Here is a 26,886-nt window from a genome sequence, read left to right on the forward strand (position 1 = left end):
TTCACAATTTATTACTAACATAACGTAAGCATATGAATTAACGAAAAAGATAATTCCATTTTTTCATGTGAAAATAACAATTTCTTCACTGTCGTCAGTAGCGATTTTACAATTGCCCCCCGTTGATCCCGATTATGAAGAGTGGAAAATAAGGACAACCAGAACGACTATCAGAAGTAATATTAAAAATGAAATGAAAAAAATGAAGCAATAAGAACGTATATTTAGATCATGGGATATATAATTGCATAAATTCGATTATTTACGCATTCCAGAAAATAAGAAAATCTCATGTGGACAAGTACGATAATATTCACAATATTACAATTCAAATAGAAATTGTTTTCAAATATAACCTAACAAAATACATATATTCAGGAAATTGCATATAATATATATTACATTTGAAAGTATCATTTTTGTATTATTTTCTTACATAAGCGTGATTTTGTTAAGTTGTTGTTCCAGAATGATTAAAAATAAAATTCATATTTACTATTCATTTCATCAGAAGGATAAAGATAGAATGAAAATTCAAAGATCAGTATTATCTCTAGACTATCCCAAATAAAACTGTACGTAAACAAGAATAAAAAATAATAAGACAAAGAGATAGAGTAATAATTAATTCTTAATATCATTTCTTGAATAAAAAAATTTTTGAATGAAAAATTTTCCCAGAAAGATATTGGAAAGATAAAATAGAGTAAAAATTGGTCATCAGCGTCAAAGATGTTTCTAAAAATATTTAAAAGATGGCGGTAATAGTCAATTCTTATCATTTCTATCCTTTTATTATTTATTCTTTTTGACTATATTAATTAATTTCATTTTGCAACATTCTAGAGATGACGTTAATTCTCCAATTTTTCTCCAATTATTCTATCTTTATCCTTTTATTATTCATTTATATTTGTTCTACATTATATATTTTTTTTTAATTTATGTGCTAAAGAAACAGCGTTATATTTGATTAATAATTGAAAATCAGTTAAAAAAAATTGAAATGTGGAACATTTGCAAGTTTCATATGATTTTAATAATAAAATATTTTCATTTTTTATCAAATTACGTTATTTTGTTGATTGCATTGCATAAATATTTATATTTTATTTAATATTTACAATTTTATTAGTAATATATAAAAATAAATTTAACTTGAATAGTATTACATTTAAATCCATTTTTATAAAAAAAATTCATAATTTGATATTATTTTTATTATATTAAAAAATATAAGTGTAATTTTTAATTTACTCATTCAATAAGTTTTTTTACTATTTGTAACAATCAAAAAAACCATGAATATAATCCAATATATACAATACATAAGAATATTTACGAAAAAAAAATATCAAAGATTATTTTTAAAATCTATTTATTAATGAGATTTTATCAATTTTTGTGAAATTAAATTGAATAATTTCTAGAGGGCATACCACTTTGATTTTTTGAGCGATCGGTATTTCAGAACATGCAAAGTCCTATAAAATATTATATCTTTCTTACATTTCGTTTGTGCTGAAATGTTGATAAAATAAAATTCTTACATTAATTTTATCTAATTCTATTTAAAATAAATTAATATTTATTCAAGTTTTAATTTATATTATATCTTATAGTTGATAATACTTCATTTATGATTTTGAAATTATTTTTAATTTGTTAATTAAATTTAATGTCTAAAATGTCTAAACTAGGAATGTGCAAATAAATATATATTATTGTGCCAAAATTTAGGCATTTTAAGAAAGGTACAATATTTATCTTTTGTTTAAATTATTCATTACAATGTCATCAAAAACAGAGGTTACATTAGAACATTTTTATATATTTAATGGTACATATGCAAAAAAAGAAGGAGAGGCAAGTAAATCAAATTTAATTTTGAAATATATATAATTTTTTTAAATCTTTATAAGTTTTTTTTATATGTTTTTATTTGTTTTCTATAGGAAGAAAAAAAAATACTTTATTATTATCCAGAAAGAGACTTAGATATTCAAATTAAAAATATAGGTCTCAGTGAAGCAATTATTAAATTTGCACAGTAGGTATTTTAATTTTAAAATAAAAAAGTCCAAAAATTAATAATTACATATAACATTTTACATATTAACATTTCGTAATACATTATGTATTTTTTTTTTTAAATTTAGATCGTTTAATCCTGGACAACCATGTGATTATTGTCATACACATAAAACTCGTCAAATTTATTATCAACCAGAACCAAATTTTTGGATGGTAATGGTAAGTTTTTATTATTATCACAAAAAAATATAAAAAATAAGAAAAATATATTTTATATTTTATATAAGATTGAATATTTGGTAAAATTTTAAAATTTTGTAATCATTTTGTAGATTGTCGGTGTACCATATATATGGAAAGAAAAAGATGGTAATAAATATACAGAATATCAGTATGATGAAGTTTCTAGCAGTGTTTGTCAAGCTATATTAAAGCAAGCATATGTTATGTTTAGATTATTTATGGGATCATTTGATACTATTATTAATGAACCTGAATGTGGTTCTATAACATTATTAAAACATAAACTTGAACATTTTTATTCAAGGGTAAATGTAATTTTCAAGAATATTTATTATAATATTTTTTTAATATAATTTTTAATATAATGCATTTTTTTTACAGTATTTAATGTCTTTAAAGTTAAATAACAGTGATATTTTAGATGTTTTCCAAGGTTTACAATTTTTGCCTCTTGATAAAATAACATTTTTACGAGTTCAATGTTTTATGAATCTTGTAGAAGCTATGTTTTCTCAAGTAAAATACACTGCATTTCTTTATAATGATCAAGTTGTATGGTTAGTATTATAAATAAATATCATATTATAATATATAACAATTTAAATTATATTATTGTACATTGTTTTTTTAGGAGTGGCTTAGAACCAGAAGATATGCAAGTAGTTTATAATTATTTAGTAAGTACACTTTTACCAGCTCATCTTGAGAAAGAACTTCATGAGGGTTCATTGCCCAGAAATTCACCTTCACCATTTACTACTATTCATTATGGAAAGTTAGTAATCACATAATTATTTATTTTTTTTATGTACAACAATATAATGAATTATATAAATCTTATAGATTTGTCACTGGACCATCTAGTATTAATGAACCAAGTTTAATTGGAAAGTCTCCTAAAGTATTTATTAATTATTCTACAAAACCAGTTTCATTATATTTGGTTGTTTATAGAGCATTAAGTGCTACAATATGCCTGTTTGTTGATAGTAAGATTCTTTTTTTTTTTTTAAATTTTAAACGTTTTTTATTTTAAAAATGTTAAAAAATATATATAAAAAATATGTATAAAAAATATGCTTATTTTACAGGTAAAACAAGTTTGTTAATAGATTTTTTTAAAAGTCTTGATAATTTTCTTGGTCCACAATTGACTACACTCGTTAGTTCTGTTGCAGAACAATGTGCTAAACACGTAATAGTTTCTTCAGAATCTTGCAAATATTTATATTTTAATAAACTTAATTTAGCTTATAAGAGTACAATACATCCAGATAATAGGCGATGTTCTAATGTACTTACAACATCTGAAGTATTGAGAGTTATTACTGATATATATAATGATACAAATAAGTTAGTATATGATACAACAAAATTTTAATACAAATTTTTTATTTGACGATTAATAAAAAAATATTTTTTATAATTTTAGATTAAAAGAAGCTGGAGAAATTATCATAAAAACTATGAGTGATTATTGGGTTGTTGGAAAGTTATCGAATTTAAGAGAATTTTTTGTAGTTATTCAACAAAAAAGTGCAAGTATAATGGAAATAGAAGGTAATAATGACAATATATATTTTTTATGATATATCTATATTGATTTCTAATTTAAAATTATATAATTGAGAATAATATAAAAAATAATAATTTTTATTTCAGATGACGTTAAAAAACTTTGTGAAAAAGAATTAAAAAGTATATTTTTCCATTAATAAAAAAATCTATCTAATAAATTTATTGGGTATAAATATTCAGTGAATATTTTATACAACGACTAAATAATTGTTTACTCTTTTAATTAATGTATAAACAATATGTAATCTAAGCAAATTAATATTGTAATTATAGAAATAATTTATATATAAATTTTAATGTAAAATATAAAATCTGTATATATACATATATATTATATATTTTTAATGTATTTAAAATGCTTTAAAATGATATATTTTCAAATAATATAACTATTATTAAATCAACTAAATAGTATATATAAATCAAACAAATTTATAAATCAATTCAAATTTTGCTTTTTGTTAAATTACACAATATATTTTATATAATTTAATTTTTATTAACAAAATATTAATATCAAGTGATAAACAATAATATGTGATCTTGAATAAAGATCTATTTTCATATTATATTTTTTAATTCGTTAAAATTATTTTTAAAATTTCCTGTAAATTGTATAATAATGAAAAAATTTGAGATTAAATTATCATTAATTAATATTAAAAAAAATAAAAATTAATCAAAATTGAATCATATTTAAATCATAGATAATCGAATAGTACGTGTAATATGCATAAAGTTGGCGCGCGAAAGCGCCACTAACATTCATACTTAGAATTAATCAGACATGTCGTCGGACGTATTTGCTGGATTAATGTTCACTTGTAAAGATATAAATAAACTGTTAATTAGTTGACCTGTTTTGTGCAATGAACCGTATGAGGACCGCAATATGTGCGTAGTTGTATGTACACAACCTTTTTTCCGGCAATCCAAAGGTAAGCATACAAGAATGGCGCGCGCGCGCGTGTCCAATGATTGACTTTACCGTAGCAGACGGAACATATTGTTTCGTCGACATTTATTTCTACTTTAATGTGCGCAAATTTTCTTATTGAGTACGCACTAGTTGATGAAATAATTTTTCTTTAATATTTTTGTTATTTATTCTATTAAAATTTAATTTTGAGAAATTCTATCTCTATTTCTTGTCTCATTCTTATATTTACTCAAATCTGAACTTCCGATCCATACTCTAAATGTCAATTTGACAATTGTTGAATGATGTATTGTGATATGATATTGATGTTGAATAAATTAAAAAAATTAAAATGGAGAAAGATGATTTGGTGAAAATAAAATTCTACGGTGAGAATAAATGAAAATTCAACCTCGCGATAATGCGAGAAGAAAACTGTACATCATACTGATCATTGATAAGGACCATCAAATAGGAAATTTCCAGTAATGTACATTTTTCATTTATTATCTAAATCAGGAATTATTATTAAACTTTGTTACAATATAGCTATTTTATTTTAATATGTTTTATATTGTATTTTTTTTACAGATGAACGTTCCACTATATGGACTTCTTGGAGTTGTAGCTGCTTTATTAGTATATATTGTTGGAATTGGAATGATTGTGAAGTTATTCATTTGTCTACTTGCCTTAATTTTAGGGTATGATTCAATATATGATTGTTATTTTATATAGTATTCCTTTAATCAAAAACATTAATTTATATCTTTTATTGTAGAATAATGACATGTATATATAGAACATATGGCGCAAATCTTGACAATGCAGTTAAATCTGAAAGAGAAGACTTAGATAAGAAGACTGAAAAGTTACGACAGGTAAATAGATATTAAATTAAATTAGTATTTAAACATTTTAATAATTCTTTTTTTATTTTAGTATATTCTAGATCTATCTAAACAGAAGATGACTTTTACTTTAGATAGAAGAATCACTGGCAGCCGTATTATTGATGAGTCCCTGCAAGTACATAATCAGTTTATGAACTTTTATTATTTTTATGTACTTCAATGTAAAATAGAAAGAGTAACATAGCGATTTATAATTTTCCTCTATGTAGGAAATATTAGATTTTGTAATCAGAGATTATGTGGAACCATGGTACAGCGTTATTACAGATGATGAAGAGTTTATATATTCTGTTCGAGATACTGCTCAAAAAATAGCTATCAATATTGCAAATCGGTACATAATATATACAATTTAAAATATTTTTTAATTTTATTTTTATTTTTTTTAAAATAATTTAATTTTCTAATTAGAGTGAAAGGTGTAGATTGGATACCATATTTAACCACACGCCTCGTAGACGATGCAGCTTCTCATGTTAGGTTGTATAGACAAGCAAGAGCAAGAATAAAACAACTTCGAACGAAAAAAGTACAGAAAGGTAGTACCAGTTCAAGTACTTCTAGTGGTACTCCTAAAAAGATACCAACGCACAGACGAAATAAAAGCGAAACGGATGTATTTTGGTATTCCCAATCTAAGTTTTACATTCCCAATTTATGCTCTCTTACTGAACCCATTGAAAGTAATGAAGAAAAAGAGGAAGAATCATTAGAAAAAATATTCTTTGATTTGGAAGTACAAATGGAAAATAATTTGATTTGTAGAGATCTTTTGTGCACTAATAGTACTCAAGAACTCGAATTTCTGGGAGAAATATCTGAAATTTTGTTATATCTTGTGTTACCAAAGGGAGACTTTGATTGCTTGACTGTGAGATTTATTTTGAGGGAATTGTTAGTAAACGTGATAATTAAACCATTATTGGATTTATTTTCTGATCCTGATTATATTAATCAGGCGTGTATATGGCTGGTAAGTATATTATAAAGGCAATGTAAAAATTATAAACAAAATCTAATAATTTCATTTTTTTAGTGTGCTAAAGAAGGTGGTTTACCCAGTGATGTGTTTCTAACAGTGATCAAAGTAACGGATAGCTTAGATGAATTAACAGCGACAAAAAATATAGTTTGTAAAGAAATAGCTCATCTTCGTTCTAAAGATTCTGGGGGAGAGGATGATCTATTAGTAAAACAACAATTAAACAGTTTGCTTTATGTAAAAAAAATTCTGGAAACTAGGATTATCGGAATGCAGGAAGGATTGGAATCTGAGGCTGATGGAATTGGTGCTCAGCCTGATTGGAATAGGCTACTGATACCCGGACAAAAACTAGTGAATTTACCTCTAGATGAATTGTTAAAAAATAATATTGCATTAAGTTACTTCATTGATTATATGACTTCCATAAATGCAGAATCGTATCTGTTTTTTTATCTGAATATTTATGGTTGGAGAGTTTCAGCAGAACAACAGATATCGAATATAGAATTACAAAAGCTACATGCAGCCCAAACAACTCCTGGTCTTATGGGTACTAAACGTAAAAATACAGATTTGGAAAATTTAAAGGAAGCAGCTACTAAAATCTATCAGCAATATCTCGGTGATAAAGCATCTCTCAAGTTACAATTGGATGATGCCTTAATAAAAACTTTATTGAATAGAATAAGAACTGAGTCTGTGAAAGAAACATGGTTTGATGATCTTAGAGTTTGTTGTTATGAAAAATTGCAAAATGAAGATCGATTCCTACCAGGTTTTAAAAAGTCTGTAGCTTATGTAAAACTTCTCGCTGAATTAGATCTTTTGAAAGATCCAACATCTGAAGAAGATACAAAATCTCTGGACAGTATTAGTTTATCAAGTACGAATAATGAATTGGAAACTTTGGATGAAATATCTGAGATATATAAATCTGAAGACACTAAAATTGAATTAAAGGACAGTAAATTAAAATCTAACTCTTCTACAAGTTTAGCTAGCATTATAGAGCCAAATGAAAACAGAACAATTGAACCTGATTCTGAAATTAACATGAGAACTATGAAAAGCATACGGAAGGCAGCAAGCATGGATACAGATCATATTACTGAGGGTAAAGACATTTCTTTTTTCTTGGAATCGAATGTAGATCAATTTGTTAAATTAGATGAGAATACTTATGATCAGAATGCCATTAAGAAGCTACAGCAAGGAAAATTTGAAATAACTGCAAAAATTATTGAGACTGGTATAGTTAACGATCGTGGAAAAACTTATGGAATCTACGCAGTGGCTGTAACTAAAAATTATGATTCTGGTTATCAAGAAAAATGGCACATTTATAGAAGATATTCTGATTTCTACAATCTTCATCAAAAAATTAAAGAAAAATATTACGATCTGGCAAAAATTCCTTTTCCGGCAAAAAAGGCATTTCATAATATGGAGAGAACTGTTTTGGAAAGAAGAATGTTGATGTTGAACGCCTGGTTGCATCAATTAACGAAACCAGCTATTGTCGAGGGACATATGGGTTTACAAAATTTGTTATTGAACTTTTTGGAACAAGGGGATTACGATAAAGGTGTTACCGGCGGACAGATATCCAAAACAGTAAGTGTAATAATTAAAATATCTTTTCAACAACTAATTAAACAAAATAATTAAAGATAGACAAAAATGTATATATTTTTATATTGTTTTTATGTATTTTTTATAATTATATTGTTTTTCAATTAAAAAATATAATAAAAATAATTAGAAGTATTTTATTCAAAGAATTTCAGTTACTTGATACATTTCGCATATACATAAAAACATTATAAAAGATATTTAATTCTTAATTTAATATAGATAGATACTCTGATGAATCCATTAAAAACGTCAATGAAAACCGTAACTCAAGCAGTGAAAACTATGCCAGATAATATGTTGAATACTGTAGATGGAGTTATGGATAATATAAGTAAACTTTTTGGCAATCCAAAGAAATCAAGCGCCTTATATGAAAACACTAAAGTTGGTGCTAGTCTAGATGTGGAGGTATTTATTTTTTTTCTTTAAACTATATTAATAATCAAATTTAATTATTATATCTTAATTTATATTTTTTTCCTATTTTAGACCGACGATAACATTCCTTTACGAATAATGTTGCTTTTAATGGATGAAATCTTTGATCTAAAAGTAAGAAACCAATGGCTTAGACGAAGAATAATTACGTTACTGAGGCAAATCATTCGTACAATGTTTGGAGATATAGTAAATCGAAGAATAGTCGAGTATGTTTCTTTACTAACAAGTCCAGCTAGAGTAGCAGGCTATTTAAAATTATTTAAGTAAGTAAATTTACATTTTACCATAAATAATTAATTATTAATAATTAATTAATTATATTACATTATATTACATTATAATACATTACATTATATTACATTATATTACATTATATTAATTATATTACATTATAGGAATAGTTTTTGGCCCAATGGAATTAAAGCCGACAAGAAACCGCCCAGAGATACAGAAATGAAAAATAGAACAAGAGTAGCAGCCAAGATTGCTCTTCTGTCATGTCTTTCGGATGAATTGAAACATATCATAGGCAGTGAAACAACCAGGAAAGGCCTTCTGAGAGTATTTGAACTTTTTCAACGACCTGTGCTCAATAGGAGACTTCTGTACGTGCTTCTAGAAGGAATTATAGAGACTCTGTTTCCTCAGAATAATTTGGTGGATATTTTCCGAAAACTTTATTCAGTTTCACCACGAGTACAAAACAAAAACTATAAAAAATCTTAAGATCTAATAATGTTCTTTGGAATTTAACAAGTTTATGAATCTTTTCATAACGAATTCTATCTGCGCCAAAGAACAGGAACTAGATAGTGGAATAAATGATTATTATGATTATTCAACATTTTTGGGTGAGCAATTGATTTCTCTCTGATTGTAAATGATTTGGAGAAATCATTTAGACGAATAGATAGTTCACAGAAAAAATTAGGGGAACCAATATTCATGCCTAGATGAATTGTAAAATATAAAGGACGTTAATCCATGCTCATGTGAAAATTATCTAACTTATTAAAATTAAGCGATCATGTACATTATTATCTCAGTCCATTTCATTGCAATAAGTGAAAAAAGAAGAATAAAGAACAAAAATCGTTTTTCAAACTGGGAACAAATTGAAAGTTTAAAAAAAACTTTCTGAACCATAATCTTTCTATTTCTAATATGTATATTCAAGTAAAAAAGTGCAGTAATTCAGTGGCCAAATAAGTCTAATAAACGATATAATTATAAAAAAAAAAAAAATGCACGAATTAATTCGAGCACTTTCAACAGTAGGTTTCGACTTAACGAATCTCTTAATTATTTCACACATATTTAAGGATATTGTGCATTCCAATTTGCATTTCAACGATGTACTTCACACTAAAATATGAAAAAAAGAAAAGAACACTTTTTACACGTGTACTAGAAGACCAACTTTTTCACGACGGCGTTATTCTTTATCATACAAACCGTCGCGAATATATACTTAATTCGTAAAAGATTTTCAATGTATTGTGCCATTTTAAATCCGCATGTAGTAAGGGAAAAAAGGTAATATAAAATTTCTATTTATTTTGAATTTTTTTGGAGAAAATCTCTTCGGTAAGTTATAAGTTTGTAAAATGTTAATTTAATTCTCTTGTCGTTAATGAATAATTATTTTCAACGACAGTGTAAAATTATTGTAAATGTCGTACAATTGTATATATACATAAACGTTATTTCTATCGTGTTAAGGCGCCATATCTGTCATCGTTTACTTATTATTAAAGAAATTGTTTATAAATCGATACTATTTACTCTCTTCTCGCATCCCTATCTAGCATTATTATAGAAAAGTTATAATTGACTGCTAATATATTTTTGAAAATTTTCTTTTTAAATATAAAAATCTTTTTTTTATTTTTTTTTTAAAGATCTAAAATTAAATCAAAATTATTGAAATTTATGATTTGTGAAATAAATTACAAACATTTCACATAAAAAAAGCAGAGAAAAAAAATTAAATTTATAGAGTTGCATAATAAAAGATTTGATACTATGTTATGAAGGTGAAAAGTGAAAAACTAATTTTCTGATTATGTTAAAAAATCACAGGTTCGTACTTCAAAAGCTGTGATAAAGAAACTTGTTAATTATCCCGAATCGATTAACCGTAGTTACTAATAATAGCGGGGGAACTCGCGACGAGAAGAGAGAAAAAAGTGAGCGAAAACAAAGAAACTTTATTACCGGAGGCCTGCTGCTGCAAAGATTAGGGGATGTATTAGGAGAAAAAGAGGGGGAACGGGTACAAGAGCATCGTCTCATCGTTGTCGCGTCATACGGGGATATTTTGCTCGGGCAAAAAAAAAAAAAAAAAAAAAAAAGAAGAGAGAAGGGGGTTCTCTAAGTGTTTTTAGCGTCTGAGGAAGAAGGGTCAGATTAAACCAGGCCATTTTAATCCTTGTAAATTTCTTTTCATTCATCAGGCTCCTCATCTCCTATTTTCCTTCTTCACAATTTGCAATCTTCTAAATGGCTAGAAATTAATGCTCTTCAATAAATGCTCTCTCCTTATACCTTCTTTCTCCTTTATCGCAATTTTATATAGATACCTACCGTTTACTATTTATTCGTTTTTAAGAATCTTCCTCCTACTTCTGTTACAGATTATTTCTTTGGAGGGTCGAAGGAACTTCTTATCCCTCCCCCCGCCCCCCTTTCCCTCCCCCTAAATCTTATCCTTCCCAATTTCTATCCCGAAACCTTTATCCAGATCATGGCTTCGATCTCGAGACCGCTAAAAACGTACCTACTCTACCCCATTGTGGCAAAAAGAATCGGCGGTGGCGGGACTAGCGCATTTTCAGAAGGGGTTCCAGCAGCGGTCGGCCCCCGGGCTCTCTCTCCGCGCGAAAGCAGAGGGGAAGTACATCGTCAGAGGCGTACACGGCCGGGCAACGACTACCGAACGACGTACTAACGAAAGAAAATCGATATGCATGATTCACGCACGCGAGAGAGGACGCCTCGAAGGGGGTCCAAGGGGCAGGGGTACGCAGGGGTGGGTATATACGTACGGTGAAAGGCTGTAGGAGAGGCAATAGAGGGGAAGGGAGAACGGAGAGCCACTCTTCTCCCTTCGTGCTCCCTTTTGCCGCGAACTAAGGGGACGGAGAGAGCTGTATGCGCGATCAACACACGTAATTCTATACAAGCGCACGAGGAGGGGTATTCTTACAATGCTACCCCCTCGGTCACTCGATCAGTCGTGTCCAGAGTCCCATGCTCGTTGCGAACCTTCATGGCTCTCCTCGTCGCAATTCTTGTGTCTTCCCGTTCTTCCAATTTATTTCCATTGCCTGCAATTTCGCTCGTCGCTTTTCCTTATGACATTTCCGGGATCTATGCGAGTTATAACACCGAGAGGGGGAGGGAGGGGGGAAGGGAAGGGGTAGTGAGGATTTTCATCGAATGCGTCGGCGTCGACTCGCTAAGATGCTAGACTCCAGTGCGCGATCGCCGATGATCCCGCGTTTGTGATTCGATTTTGAGAACTGATATATCGATATATTCGGAGGATCGAAGTATCTCCAGTGTACTGGTGTTTATAGTGGTGACCGCCTATGTTAGAGAAGCGATGGGATGTCTTTTGCGTCGTTCTTGTAAGGCATCATTGACAGGAAGGACATCCTGTGGGATATCATCAATTTTGGTAACAGGTAAAGAGATTTTTAAATTTATGAAATCAACGGATGATACGATGGCTTTTTTATTCTTTCATAACGATGGACCAATTATTTTTTCTGATTTCAAATTAATACGATATTTGATAATCTTTATATATATATATTTATTTTATGAGAAATTTTTATTTTATTTCTTGAAATTTATTAAATTGAAAAAGTTTCTAAATTAATAATAAATATACAAAATTGAAATTCACTTTAATCAGAATGATAATTACTTCTGGTAAATTAATTTTTTTTTCAATTCAGTTTTAACTTTTCCAATTTATATTTTTTATATGTAAAATGGAATGATTTGATATAGAAAAAGAAATCCGTGTGCGGAATATGCGACTGCACTTCGCTTCTTTTTTCGCGTTGGGGTGGCTTGGGGATTTCGATGCAAGGCTAGCAGCGTGGTCTCTTGGCGCGTCTAAAACTATTATTATTATTCGTTTGTGAAGTCATTCACCATCAACATCACTCATTAATTCCATTAATTTCATAATTACAATGTTAATTATTTTTAATCTTACCTGTTGCTTAAAGATTTAACTTCAAAAATTATCCTTTTCGGTTAAAACAACTATATCAAATTTCTTTTCGGTTAAAACAACTTTTTCAAATTTCTTTTCGGATCCTTAATTCTTTCTCACAAATTAAAAAATTCTCATGTATTAAGTTTACAAAAGATTCAAATTCCCCAAATTTCTATCATGAATTGCTAAAAAGAAGAGGTAGAATTAAAATACGTAAATTTAATTGACTAGAATATCGTCAAATTAATATCATTATTCCAAAAAACCGAATCGATCGTTCTGGAAATTGCGTGCATCCGCTTCACGGCGTCGATTTTTCTCGCTTAATTCGCACCACCGACACCAGGTCGATGCGTAACGCAAGAGAATAAAACGAGAAAACGATGCCAGGCTGCGGTCAGCTGGGTCTGGTTCCGAAACAAGATACGCCTGGGACTTAAAATAAACAAACAGTAATATGCCACGAACCGAATAGAAAAGTTAGTCGATCCACTATCGATTCTATTATAAGATCAAACTAGATTCTGTACCACGCCTCTTCTTCTGAAAAAAAAAAAATTCGATTGCAATAATTTTAATTAATTTTCGGGAACGTTAATTGAAATGAACGATATAAAGAAAATTTTTGGAACGCGATTCGATCGAGGGCGAGATAGAAATTTAAATCGATACTTATCTCGGCTAGAGTGGTAGAGCTTCTTTCTACGGGGGAGACCATCTGTATGGGGTGATTGTTGATCCATCCGAAGAATCCTTGCGCACACAACGGCGCGCGTTACGAATTCGATTCACTTTTCTATTTTAAAATATAGTGTCTTTTAAAAAGATCATATATATTACTTGTTACAATATAAAAATAACCTTTTAAACAATAAATTCTTTTCTTTTTTCCTAATTTTTATTATCGAATAATTTTTAATTTATATTTAAAACATTTTCCGATATAAAAGAAAGAATTATTTTTCTTCCGAATCTTTGACGATCCATTAAGAATTCAATCCAAATATTAAAAACTTTCAAGCTCATCAAAATAGACGAAAGAAATATTTTAGAATATTAATAATTCAATTTTAATTTCGTAATTTCCAAATAATATCCGAGAGAGAGAGAAATTATAGCATTTAACAAGGATGGAATCACAAAGTCAATGCTGGGGAATGTGTTTCGTGTCTAATAGGAGGGTAGAACTACTAGGGACAATCGTAGAAACACCTGCGTGCACGGTATAGAAATAACTTCGACGAGCATCTGCCCGAGGTTTAATGGCTTATTTTCAATTACATTTCACCCTCAAAGACTGATTAATTCTCAAAATTTCCCAAAAGTGTAATCGAATAGTCATCGCATCTCATCCAAAATCTTTAATTATCATTAAAAATTAATCTGCACACATGTCATGGCACAAACAAATAATAACGATAATAAAATTAAAAGTTTACCATTGAAGAAGATAATATTCTTTTATTATAGAATTAAAATTCTTAATCTTTTCATCAACTTATGATGAACTTGCTTAAGCACAATTAGATAAATTGTTAAATTGGTTCGATCAGAATTCCTAAATGAACAGATGAAGAAACTGTCTGGATCTCGGAACATGCGACTTTCGCGACTAAGGCGTATCAGTATCATTTAAAGGGGCTGCAAACATGATCCGCAACCGGATTAGCTTACTCTACGTCCAAAGAGATACGTAGACCACTGGTTTATCCTAGTTCTTCGCAGCGCGAAGGTCGTCGCACTTCGGGGAGCGCTCACAGCGGCATTTGTCTGAAAAAAACATTGAAAAACGGGATCGTATTTCTGCAATTCCGCGTCACGGATGTTATATATCATTAATAAGACAAAAAGAACGTAAAAAGAACGAAGTTTCTTTCTAAATAAATTTTTTAATTATTTGTTTTTATCGCTAGATTTAATTACTTGGATACTTTAAAATTAGTCTTAGGCAAATATCGATCCTCGCCTTATCATTTTTCTTTATATATCCATTGCAGGATGTGAAAATATAAAATTATAATAGTACAATTCGAACTAACTAACATCCATCTTCATTAACGAATAATTAAAAGAATCTTCGAACATCCTTTCAAAAATCCTATCGAGATTGCACATTTCTTCATTTTCACCAATCTCTTAACGAATAAATATCCTAAATTTAAAACCATTCTTAATGCTAAAGATCCACTTAAATAGATGTTATAATCCAACGTAGTCGCCTTTTCAGTAAGTCTGACCAGTAAGAGAACAGAGTCGTCTTCTCGAACGACAGGCTAGAAGGAGCTTGCTGACAGGAAGAGAGACGCAGGTACAGGCTGGAAATGGAGAAACAGGGACGACGATGCATAGGTGGTCGCAATTTGCACCTAGAAGCACAGAGAGTACCGATATCTAGTATCCCGTCGTATTATTACGCTCGAGGGCGTTCGTAAGGGGGAACTGAGGTCCAGGGATGGCCGGCCGAGTAGGTGTAGGCTTACTTTGGACTCTGGTGTGGGATTACCGTACTTATATTCAAGTCTAATATTAAGTTACCATTTTGCTTTACGGCAAGTGAACAGGCTGCCTGCATATAGGAAGCCATCCGAGCGCTCTTGGGACAGTCTGGGTTAGGTCTGGGCCCACCTACGACACATAAAGCCTCACTCTTTCTTCCCATCATTCTTCTCGTTACGTCCAAAAAAAGTGTCACCAGAACTTCCAACTTCTTCAAACTTTTTGAATGAAGAACTCGAACAGGAAATACCTTTCTGAAGGAGGAGTACATTATGTTACTGGAACTAGAAGAAATACATTTGTGGAGTGGAATTGTTGATTAATATGATATTAATTGTTGGATAAAAGTGATTTTTACTTGATTAATTTGTATAAATGGAAGTTGGAGTAGGAATATTTTTAAGTGGACATTTTTGTCTTGAAAAGTGACATCTTCTTCATTTACATCTTTTCAGTTTTAGTAGTTTTCCCTCGTCAGTGGAGGATATAAAACTTCTATAAGTTTCTTAATTCAAAGAAAGTGCGGCTCTGAAAGAAATTGATCTTTTTGATCTTCTACTCAAAGTGTAACATTTATCTCAATTTTACGTTAAGAATTGTGGATGACAATGTTTAATCTTAGAAGATATTGAAAATCAAGGATTTGAAGATAAAAAGAAGTGAAGAGAATTTAAAATCAATAAGAAGATAGAGGTACTGACTTCTATGCGTGCTGGGGTTTGTGCTAAATCTCCTAGCACCATTTGAAATCAGTACTACTCTTCTTAGCAATCTTCATCATCAACCATTGGGAATCTACTGAGGAAGGAAGGATACGGATCTTCAACGGCGAAATTGGTATTAAAAATATTATCAATAATCTTCTTATGTATCCTCTTTCATTCTTTTCTTCTCTTCTCTTTAATATGACGTGTATAAATATATATATACTATAATATTGTTATATATATACTATTATAATATTATATATATATAGATACACACGAAGTGAACACGTGTTACAAGTTTGTGCAACGATCAGTTCATACAGTTTCGCGCTTATTATATATCCTTTACATTCTTTATAAAGATTTTCTTTCGGTCTTCTATAATTACGTATTAACTATATATATGTATTGTAATATACAATATATAATATATACAATATATATATTTATATACGTAATACATATATACATATATGTAATACATTTAAACGAATTATAATAATTAATTACAAACAAGTCGTTCCGTTCATCATACTCTTTCTTTCAATAGCTGCGGTAATTTGAATTCTATATTGATCTATAACGAATTAAATTTGATATTCCAATATTTTCTATTTCTAATCTGAAAGTTAAAAAAAAATAAAATGCTTCTGTTCGCAATTCTCCGTGTTACCTTAATCAATATATATAAATTTTTCATTAAAGAATGAACAATTAATTTTTTTCTTTTATTACATTATCAAATAAAATAAAAAAATCAAAATCAAAATATTGGTACAGATATATAAATATATCAATTTTTTTTTTAATATCTTACCACAGCAAAAAAGATAGAAAGAATGAACAGATCTACTATTTAGCGAGGCAGTATGGTACATCGTATAATAAATAATTTGAGACCTCTAGGGCCACGATGATGGCATGATTAAAAGAATACGCGTCTATATATACAATATTTCGAATACAATTGTCGCAAGGAGTTAAAAAAATCGTGTGCACAGATCACGATTTATATATCATCGATCGACACCTAAGAGTATCTGTGATAGTTGAAGGACACTTAAATCTGCATCTGCGTCCCATGCGAGCCAAATAATAATAGTAATAATAATAATATTAATAAAGAGTTCGTTGCTTGCTCCCACTTATGTGTCTTCCACAAATATTAGTAGCAATTTCATACTGCTTTGTGGGTTAATTAAACAGGTGTCACATTAGATGTCACAATGAAGAAAACGGCAACGACGCAATAATAATACGGACTTTTGGTTAACTGTCCAGCAGTTAGATTGAGTCCTTGTTTCTGCTAGTGGCCTGCAGCCTCGTCCAAGTTTCTCCAAGAGCTTTTGCAAAATGATCATCCACTAAAAATGGAAATTTATTTCAAAAATATAAATTTTTTTTTTAAATAAAACAATAAATTCTTTTCCATAAAGGAATATTTTTTAGTAATGTACCACTGAGACCAGCTTCTTTATCCGTAGAGGTGGCGTTGAAAACTGCAGCGTACTCTTCCAGACCTAAGGATCGTTTGAAATGCTCGTCTATTGCAGGATCACTCACACCACCTACGACTCTGATCCCAGTTCTTTGGCCTCCTGCTGCTGCCGATGGCGTCAACGATGGGGTGGGCGTCACTGCCGTGTCTTCAATAGTTGTTCCTGATAATAATAATTTTTCAATTGAAAAAATGTTTTGTAAAATATAATATAAAATATTTCAAAGAAGAGAATTTAAAATTTATGAAATTGATTTAAATAAATATAATTGATAAATGACATTATTCCTAATATTGAAAATATTAATGATCATTTTGTAAAATATTTCTTTTAAACAAATATATAATTATTTTATAATTACTTTACTATGTATATTAAATTTTATTAAATTTTTATTTTATTAAATTTATATTTAAAAATTAATTAAAAATAATGAAATCGAATTACGAAATTTAAATTTAGATTTAATTTTAAATTATAAAAATATTTTTATTTTTAAATCTATTTAAAATACTTTCCAAACTATTTCTATCTTTAATTCCAAATTCATTTTAATTTAAAGAAATGTTAAATATTGGCTCGTTTTTCTCTTCCACAGTTTTTGCACAGAGGAATTTCAGCTAACAGCCGATGTGAATCGTGTATTCCTCTATTCAACAGCCAAGCATCTGCGCGACGTGCATCACGCCACATTGTCAAAGCACATAGTCACCCCATACGCGCCAGACAATAGCCCTTCTTGGCTGCCCCCTGCGAGGCCAAGAACAACGGTAGCCAGCCTCTTGCCTAACGAATTCGCGTAGAACACTAGGAACCAGCAACCAGAAGCTTACCAGGTTGCGGTGTGGTAGGCACAATCACGCTGGGCCTGCTGTGATGATGATGGACCCGGGCCGCAGACATGTCTAGGGCTTCACTTTGAATTGGATCCCTCCTACGCTCTTTGCGCCACGCGCTACTTGGTTTCCGATGGAGATTCGTCGTCTTTGGCCTCTCCTCTATGCAATAAAAAAGCTTTTGCATGAAATTTTTTTACATTCTGTCTATTTAATATTAAATTGATATTGAAAGTCTTTCTTAACATTTATTATTTTTTTTTTAATTTTTTATATTTTTTTTTTAATCGTCTAGATAAGCTTGAGTAAAGTGTGAGCATTGTTTTTAAAATTTGATTAATTATTTGAGATTTTTTTTATAAAAAAATATTTATTTAATAAGATTTTAAAATGGATATGAAAATATGGATAAAAATAATAGAAAATGATACTCTTGAAAAATGAATGAATTTGGAATTGTGTTTTTTAACATTTAAAAAAAAACCTATAAATAAATATAATAGATTATACATTTTAAATAATTTTAATTTCTTTTATTTTAATACCTAAATTGCATGCAGATATTCAATCAATATTTGTTCAATTAATTTTTGCATGTGCAACAAAAAAGTGTGTAATAGCTCGGAGAAAAAATTAAAGGTCCGGGTTTTAAGCCATCCTAAATTTCAAACTTCCTTCTTGAATCTCTCTGAATACATATCAAATTTCATTGTAAACTATCTTAAATCCATTACAAAATGAACGCGCAAATCTGTTCTCGAACCTTCACTAACGTATTTAATTTATTTATAAAACATCACGGTTCAAGTATTATTATTCCCTGTGATAAAATTGGAAACCGATCTAGCAACCCCTTGATCGAGAAATATGCGGAGGAGTGCGTAAAGAATAAAAAAAATGAGGTGGGAGAAGAGAAAAGCGCGAAGGGTGAGTAGAGAAACGAGTCTGGTTCCCAGGATGGGGCAGGAAGTACCTAATAGCCGTGAGAGGATCGTCAGGAAGACGGTCAAACTGGTTTAAAGGCGAAGGATGAGCCAGCGTCCGGGAAAAAGATGAATGGACACGAACGCGTGGACGAAGCTGACATGGTTCCGTTCAATTAATTCACTGGTTGCTACCATACTTTCGTCAAATTCGGTAATTTATAAGAGGTACCAGAGGCGTGGATTCTAAAACATTGATGGAAACTAAGTTAATAAAATTTCAATGTAAAACTAATTTAACAAAATTTTGAAATACATTATTGATACACAATATGATAATAAAAATTAATCTATCACTATTTTGAAATTTATTTAATTATAGTTCATCTTCATTTCTTTACATTTAGATTTAAATATTAAATAGTAATATAGATATTTTTAAATCTCTTCAAAATTTAAAATCATAATATTCATGTACATATAAAGATTATCCAGAGAAACTATTGAAGAATTTCAGATTTTTCATAATCAAAAACATTTCCTCACGTACCTCTGGATTTATATCTCGTTTGAAAGTTCTCTGTAGTAAGCCACGGCTGCCAGAGACACCTTCTCCTCGACGAAATTTCCATGTTTCTTAAAATCCTCAGATGTCATGAACTCAACTTATAATCACCACGAATAATCATAAATTAATGATTTTTTTCTCTCTTATTTCTTAATAAATGATAAAAATAATTTCAAAGATAAGAGAACACTACGAGCCATTAGTTCTCATTAAATTATTAAAAATACACAGATTAATCCACTTTTTTGTATCGAACTTTTTTTTTTTTCTTATAAAATCAACTTCAGAGAACAAAATATGTGAAATATCCTTTTCACGGAAGAATCTTCTTTTCACCGAAGAAAGCAGCTTCCATGATGTCCTGGTTGCCCCGAGGAGAACTCGAAGAAAGCGGTAAGACGCGATCTATCGATGAATTCGACTGGTAATCGACAAGAAACCAAGATCATTGGCTTTTAGAACTATAATTCTATGTTGAATGATCACCAGATTCTTAAAATTACCACGTTGAAGGATATAAGATAGCTGAGGACATTGGATACGAGATTTCTGGAAAAATAGACAGAGTCAAAGATACGTGGATTCGTGAATGCCCCTCTTACACGACTGTCTTAAGATTCATTCATTCATCCGCCTCGTCCCGTCGTCTGCCCCCTCCACATACAGTTGGTGAAGCTTGCCTTTTACACATGCATACGGTCTGCACGCTTTGATATAGTGATGGCTTGATTTTATCAATAATCCTTGAACAAATTTGATCAGAATATAAGTGAATATAGATTGCTACTTTCCGAAATTTTCTGAGAAGAATTTCTATTATAGAATTCTGATGTTAGCATTGGTTTGAAGACAGGATTATTTGAAGATCCCTAAATAAAAATCCTTCAAAATTCAAATTAAAAAATAATTCTTAGATTAGAAATGCTATGATAGTTAATTATGATATTTTAGAAGATTAAAAAATTATAATGGTTTTATATTTCTATATTTGAACAATATGCAATTCTGTAGCTATAAAACGATTCAAACCCATTACTGTTTGGCTCCAACAGTGTGAGTGTATAGGGGATATAAGCATCTTCGGCCAACTAATTCGTTTCTTTCTTCTATCTTCTTCCTCTTTTTCTTTTTTTTCTGTGACAGGTAAGTAAGCGATCGATGCACATGGCGTTCAGTACACGTGCACACTACGTCCACGCTGTCACGCTCGCGTAAAAAATTCACCTGATAAGAATCCTCAGATTCTTTTCAATTCTACGGAAAGTATGTATTCGAATTCAAATAATATCATCATCGTCTGAAGAATTATTATACCTTGAATATATTCTTTTAATTTTTAAAACAAAATATATATTCACTTTTTGTTTACAATAATCATTGTATATTAATAAATACCTGTTAAAGAAGATTAAAAAAGCTTAATAATATATTTGATAATAATAATAAAATAAAAACGATAAAAAAATATCTATTCATAAGTATTATTTTATATATTTATTTATAAAAATTATTATTTTTTTAAATTTAATAAAAAAAATTATATAAAATTATATATAAAAATGAAAAAGAAGAATCATAATTCAAATAATAAGAGAAATCAGAACTCCCAGGTAATTTTATTATTATCATATCATTATTATTATTATTAAGAATAATAATAATATTATTCTTGAAAATATTTTATATCTTTTAATAAGAAAATAAAAAATAAAATTAGCGATAGTAAATAAATGATATTTAAGAAAATCTATCTATTTGAAGATCAACCTATAAGATTCTATATTATTGTAACCATGTAATTCCTAAGCAAGATCAAGGTGGCAAGTTATCCTCGAGGAATTGTGAGGCATCGAACAGGAATGCCGGGCATTTTAATAGCAACGCAACCAGGTAATCGCGTATGGTTATCAGACATTGTATATATGCGAATTGCGGCTTTGTGGGTGTACATTCATCGAATATTTCAACACATTTCAAACACACATCTCTATATTTCTTCCTCATGCTTCAAAAATTGAATTTAATTGAAATATACATTCGATATTCCTGCAAGACGAGCGTAATTCACACCTTATGGAATCTGCTGAATTAAAAAGAAATTTGTGATATCACACATATTGAAACTCAATATTTTTAAATGCAGATTAAAACATGTATATTCTATTTTTTGATGTAGAATTGATATAAAATTTAAATAATACTCCCTCTTTTTTAAATAATGATTTTTTTTCCATGATTCTTTAAAATTTTGAAAGTATCGAAATTTCTATACTTTAGATTATATATTGCTTAAATCTTTTTCAATCGCATTTAAAATAAATATTTTGAATCTACAATTGTTTTTAATATTTGTGACTACATTAAAAAATTAAGTTAATCAAACTATTTACCCTGTGATATTGTAATGAAATATTAAGACTATGTCGATAACTAGTGAAACCGACTGAGAAAATGTATTTTTGATTCTCGAGAAAGTTACAGAACGCGCCATCATTCGCAAGTAGACGTAACTACGTCTGGTATTCGGAACAGGTTCGAGGCACGGCATTCCATCACAACAAACCACATACAAGAGGAACCAGTCACACTCCCGAGAATCGGGGCTTGTTACGCTCCACTGTTCGCTCCAATAGCAATCCGATGATTTATGAAAATCATCGTCGCGGATGCGTTGTCATGCTCCCAATTGCCCTCGAAAGTGGAACCTTTTCTCTAATACGTCATACTTTACAGCTATAATTTTTTCTGACCATTCAAATTTTTCACTGTGTCATTTAAATCAATTCTATTTGATTTATATTATAAATAATACAAAATTTACAATTCATAAATTTTCAAATAATCCTTTTTACAAAAGATAGAAATAAAAAATTGATTTCAATTTTTAACTAAACAATCATTATTCCTTTTCGCCTTCTTATGAAATATTGTAAATATTCCTTTTTGCCTTATTTTGAAATATTGTAAATATTTGTAAATCTTTGAAATGAAATAAGAAAGAAAAGATTTCGAACTCAATTTCCATTAAAAAACGTAGCTTCGCACTTCCACTTCCTCCTTTCGCATAACTTAAATTACTTAAAATATATTTCATAAATAATTAAATTTATCGATTCTTCAATAATAAAATACTAAAATGAACTTATAGCAATATAATAAAATGATTCAACAATTCGAATATGAAAAAATGATTGTTTATATTCAATTACACATTATAATATTGTCAAAATAGCATACAAATAGCTAACAAATATTCCATAGCATCGCGAGAAGCGACTTTAAAATACAGAATGCTAGATTGATTCTCTTTAACAAAAAGTTCAATTCAATCATTATATTCGAATATTAAATTGTGTAGAATAAAGATTTTTTTAATTAAAATTAAACGTCAGAAAATTCATTTGAGGCTTTTACTAAGAAACTCGTCAGAGAAGCTGCAAACGCGACGAATCTAAAATAAACGCCGCACAATGTTATCTAATTCGACGCGAAATTGGCATTTCACAGGAATGCGTGCTCATATTAGCCTCTCTTCTTACATAAATCATGAACAATCCTATTGGACAGATTTCATCAATCGCTTCGACAGACCATAATTTATATTTTTCAATTAGTCAGGGAAATGCGATTTTTTTATCGTCTTCATGGACTCAGGAATTTTTAGGAAAAAAACTGGATTGTTTTTAGATAAAACTTTGGAGCATATGTATATATACATATTTGGTAAACTAGATATCTGCAAACAATTTGGTTTTTTTCATTTCATAGAAATGGAATTTAAGAATTAATTATGACTTCCTACTTTTTCTGTAATGTGAAATTATAAAATAAGAAATTAGAAATTGATACAACTTCTCTTACAGGGTACCATAAAAAACATAATCAATAATATAATTTATATTGTTGTTTCATTTCTTGTAATTTTAATTTTACTTTTATAATTTTTATTTTATGATTTATACTTTTGTATTTTTATATTTTATTATAAAAATCTGAGCAATTCAAATTGCACTAAATTAATTTTTTTATTATTATGGATTTTACTACTATTATATTTTTTGTTATAGCTCGTACAATTATAATGCTTTCAATCTTAAGTAATCCTTATTTTAAAATAGAAACTGACTTTAATAAGTTTGTCATTATTGATATATATTATAAGCTAAAAAATATTCTACCATATAGATTTCAGCTTAATCCCAACCCACTAGAACCTTGATCATCCAATAATCACGAACAATCTCCAAGTCCGTTGAAAATATAAGTCACGAGGCAAACTGACCTTGCACCATAGTGGCCGCCCTGGAGAGGACATCCAAGGCGCTCTCGACGGCAGACATCTCTTCTCTTCCTTCCAAAATTCCAAAATTCTCCAAAAAGATATCCTTGATTCCACCAATTTCAACCCTTTGAATTTTAATTTAAAAACCAACAAACTTCACTTATTCACAATTAGGCAGGTACTTTTCGTTAGGGATGCAGCAGGTGTTCAACACGGGTTGAAATTCCCGCGATGGAACGTTGACGAGCCCAACACCGTCACAAGGATCTCTGCTTTCTGAGGACAGAAGTCGAAGTTAACTGTTTGGGGACCTTCCTCGCGACCGAAGCAAGCACAAATAAAGTAAAACGAGGATTAAAAAACGTGACATTGTCTGTGGAATGCGGACCCCTCACCAGAGATCTGCCGCCCGCGTCCTCCGTAGCCCCGCATATAGCCCACCCTACGTCGCTTCGCGAGTCCCCACGCGTATCCACTCGATCCCACTCCTCCCACTGTTAATATGTCGAAGTAATGGCTTCGAATTGTTTTTATCTAAATTTTCCCTCCTTTTTATATTTTTTCCATTTGTCACTAATTAACAATAAATAAATGTTGTGATATATAGGACAATGATAGTTTAATCATTGCTTCTTATCTTCATTATTATTTAATATTGTGAGATCGAAATGTAAATTTTTTTAAACAATTATCTAAATATGATATTTGATGTAATTAATTATCTAAATTAATAATGGTCTCTAAATTTGAAATGTATTTTTGACCTTTAACCTCATCAAATATTTTTATGAAATATAAAGATCAATAAAAAATATTTGGTATGCTAAAATAAAATTTACTTAAAATCTTTGATGAAACATTAAGATATAATCGATGGTAATTTATTGACGATGAACATTCGTATATTGTAAAAATTTGAACAACATATATAAATTTCGAAAGCACTCTCGAAGCCATTACTACATTGTTCCTCTTCTTGCCCTGTATTGTGCCCTCTGCTCCCTTTCCAAACTTCCATGCAACCGGCATCATAATTTCATTTCTAATAACATAAATGATGCCTTTTAAATAGTTTTTTTTTTAATTATTCCATTTTTTATGTTTTCGTTAGGAATAAATAAATATTAACAGTATATATAAACAGTAATAAACATTGAAATTTTTTTTTAAATGAAATATATAAATTGAGAAAAAAATTAATATTGAGTTGTAATTCAAATAAAAAATAGCCAATTTTATAATTTCAAAATTTTATTCTTATCTCAGAAAATTTTCTCAAATTTTTATATGATTATTTTTAAAATATATCTTCTTAATTATTTCTCATTTTTCTACATCAAACTTTTAAATTATTACTAAGAAGTTAATTACAAAAAAAATTTGAAAAATTAATAATTATTCAATTACTAATAAATCAGAAAAATTATAAATACTTATCTTTTGATGGACAGAATTCATTGAAAAAGATGAATCAATGAAATACCGGACACGCGAATTCTAATATAATATAATAACAAATATACACATAAAAACACATGCATAATTATAAATTATAAAATTTTAAGGCAATAACAAATGGTTTTTCAAAATCGTCCAATAAAAAAATTTTTTAAATTATTCTTAATAGAAAGTAGATGATCGATAACAATTTTAATACTTTTTTACCGACTAAGCAAACGAAACGTTCTTCCTCACCTCTCCACCCGCTTTGAAGCAGGAATCGATAGAAGAATGCGACGTAGCGTGAAGAAAAAAAGGAACAAGCCACGCATTCCTCGAGGTAAATCGAACTTAAGGTGGTTCTCCCCCCATTTTCATGATAACTCACCGTTGGTTTTGCTATGACAAGCCAATGAATATAGAATCAAACATCCGGCACAATGTCCGCTGACACGTCGAACTAATGTACAGTACGTATTTTCATTGAAAACGATGGAAAATCTAATGGTATGCGATCGAACACACACGGAACACAGGCTGTTTGACACACGAGAGTCAGCCTCGATTCCCCACTACTTAAACATTACGTTGGAATGTCAGGCATTTATTCGTCACAACGCGCTCTATCGGCAAAATTGTCAAAGACGCAAGCGCGTCACAATATTCATATAAATATAATTTAAAAATTCCCTGTTTTCCCTCCAACAATTATATTTATTTATAATATGGATTTTACATAATTTTTTGTTGATATATAAAATTTTATTAAGAAAATTCTTCTTAATTTTTTTTATCATTATTCATTAACATCAATCTTTGAACAATTATTAGGAAATAATTATATAAATAATTTTAATTTAATTATAAACAATTTTTTTAATAATAGGAAATATTGAATAGAATTTTTTTTTTCAAGAAATTTATTTTATTTGATGATATTTATAACGTTAAAAACAAGAGACATAATCTCTATATATATATTATTCTCTATATAATATATATTATTTCGATTTTCATATAAAATCTCTATATAAAAGTTATACCAATAATAGAACAAATTCTAAGTTTATAATATATTTTGACATAAATAATCTACGTCAAATGTCAATATTATAATAAAAATTTAAAATAAAATAAATAAAATTGATGAAA

General features: G+C 29.2%; 3 protein-coding genes across 7 annotated transcripts; 2 read left to right on the plus strand and 1 right to left on the minus strand.

Annotated features, from left to right (window-relative positions):
- The first annotated feature begins 1,558 nt into the window (after positions 1 to 1,558).
- On the plus strand, positions 1,559 to 4,000 carry LOC122717171 (vacuolar fusion protein CCZ1 homolog). The gene is made up of 10 exons (XM_043940986.1): positions 1,559 to 1,866; positions 1,956 to 2,050; positions 2,160 to 2,253; positions 2,367 to 2,582; positions 2,659 to 2,834; positions 2,909 to 3,052; positions 3,121 to 3,266; positions 3,369 to 3,630; positions 3,710 to 3,837; positions 3,940 to 4,000. Exons 1-10 carry the CDS (start codon positions 1,792 to 1,794, stop codon positions 3,990 to 3,992), a joined length of 1,389 nt encoding a protein of 462 aa, XP_043796921.1. The 5' UTR covers positions 1,559 to 1,791; the 3' UTR covers positions 3,993 to 4,000.
- A 639-nt stretch (positions 4,001 to 4,639) lies between these two features.
- On the plus strand, positions 4,640 to 10,518 carry LOC122716952 (sorting nexin-13-like). 2 transcript variants are annotated; one of them, XM_043940527.1, is made up of 10 exons: positions 4,640 to 4,793; positions 5,366 to 5,478; positions 5,556 to 5,655; positions 5,717 to 5,803; positions 5,898 to 6,022; positions 6,100 to 6,661; positions 6,725 to 8,287; positions 8,528 to 8,716; positions 8,798 to 9,012; positions 9,145 to 10,518. In XM_043940527.1, the coding sequence occupies exons 2-10, from the start codon at positions 5,366 to 5,368 to the stop codon at positions 9,473 to 9,475; spliced, it is 3,285 nt and encodes a 1,094-aa protein (XP_043796462.1). In that variant the 5' UTR covers positions 4,640 to 4,793; the 3' UTR covers positions 9,476 to 10,518. The 2 variants fall into 2 exon arrangements, with proteins under 2 accessions (XP_043796462.1, XP_043796463.1); XM_043940528.1 differs by lacking the exon at positions 4,640 to 4,793 and adding an exon at positions 4,878 to 5,259.
- A 5,274-nt stretch (positions 10,519 to 15,792) lies between these two features.
- On the minus strand, positions 15,793 to 26,310 carry LOC122717113 (transcription cofactor vestigial-like protein 4). 4 transcript variants are annotated; one of them, XM_043940859.1, is made up of 5 exons: positions 26,123 to 26,310; positions 24,295 to 24,570; positions 18,519 to 18,683; positions 17,644 to 17,847; positions 15,793 to 17,550 (listed from the first exon to the last, which is right to left on the minus strand). In XM_043940859.1, the coding sequence occupies exons 2-5, from the start codon at positions 24,350 to 24,352 to the stop codon at positions 17,471 to 17,473; spliced, it is 507 nt and encodes a 168-aa protein (XP_043796794.1). In that variant the 5' UTR covers positions 24,353 to 24,570; positions 26,123 to 26,310; the 3' UTR covers positions 15,793 to 17,470. The 4 variants fall into 4 exon arrangements, with proteins under 4 accessions (XP_043796794.1, XP_043796795.1, XP_043796796.1 ...); XM_043940860.1 differs by having other exon boundaries at positions 24,295 to 25,336; XM_043940861.1 differs by having other exon boundaries at positions 25,990 to 26,310.
- Between the last annotated feature and the right edge of the window lie 576 nt (positions 26,311 to 26,886).

Source organism: Apis laboriosa, unplaced genomic scaffold, assembly GCF_014066325.1.
Source record: "Apis laboriosa isolate Shangri-la unplaced genomic scaffold, ASM1406632v1 scaffold4_cov146, whole genome shotgun sequence".
Classification (NCBI taxonomy): Eukaryota; Metazoa; Arthropoda; class Insecta; order Hymenoptera; family Apidae; genus Apis; species Apis laboriosa.

Excerpts from the sequence above, each read along its gene's own strand:
- LOC122717171 (XM_043940986.1), top strand. The coding sequence starts at position 1,792 with ATGTCATCAAAAACAGAGGTTACATTAGAACATTTTTATATATTTAAT. Across the intron at positions 2,835-2,908 it reads TATAATGATCAAGTTGTATG|GAGTGGCTTAGAACCAGAAG; the intron begins GTTAGTATTATA and ends TTGTTTTTTTAG. Across the intron at positions 3,631-3,709 it reads ATATATAATGATACAAATAA|ATTAAAAGAAGCTGGAGAAA; the intron begins GTTAGTATATGA and ends TTATAATTTTAG.
- LOC122716952 (XM_043940527.1), top strand. The coding sequence starts at position 5,366 with ATGAACGTTCCACTATATGGACTTCTTGGAGTTGTAGCTGCTTTATTA. Across the intron at positions 5,479-5,555 it reads CTACTTGCCTTAATTTTAGG|AATAATGACATGTATATATA; the intron begins GTATGATTCAAT and ends CTTTTATTGTAG. Across the intron at positions 8,717-8,797 it reads GTGCTAGTCTAGATGTGGAG|ACCGACGATAACATTCCTTT; the intron begins GTATTTATTTTT and ends TTCCTATTTTAG.
- LOC122717113 (XM_043940862.1), bottom strand. The coding sequence starts at position 20,076 with ATGGAAATTTCGTCGAGGAGAAGGTGTCTCTGGCAGCCGTGGCTTACT. Across the intron at positions 18,684-19,994 it reads AACGAGATATAAATCCAGAG|AGGAGAGGCCAAAGACGACG; the intron begins GTACGTGAGGAA and ends TTTATTGCATAG. Across the intron at positions 17,551-17,643 it reads TAAAGAAGCTGGTCTCAGTG|TGGATGATCATTTTGCAAAA; the intron begins GTACATTACTAA and ends TTCCATTTTTAG.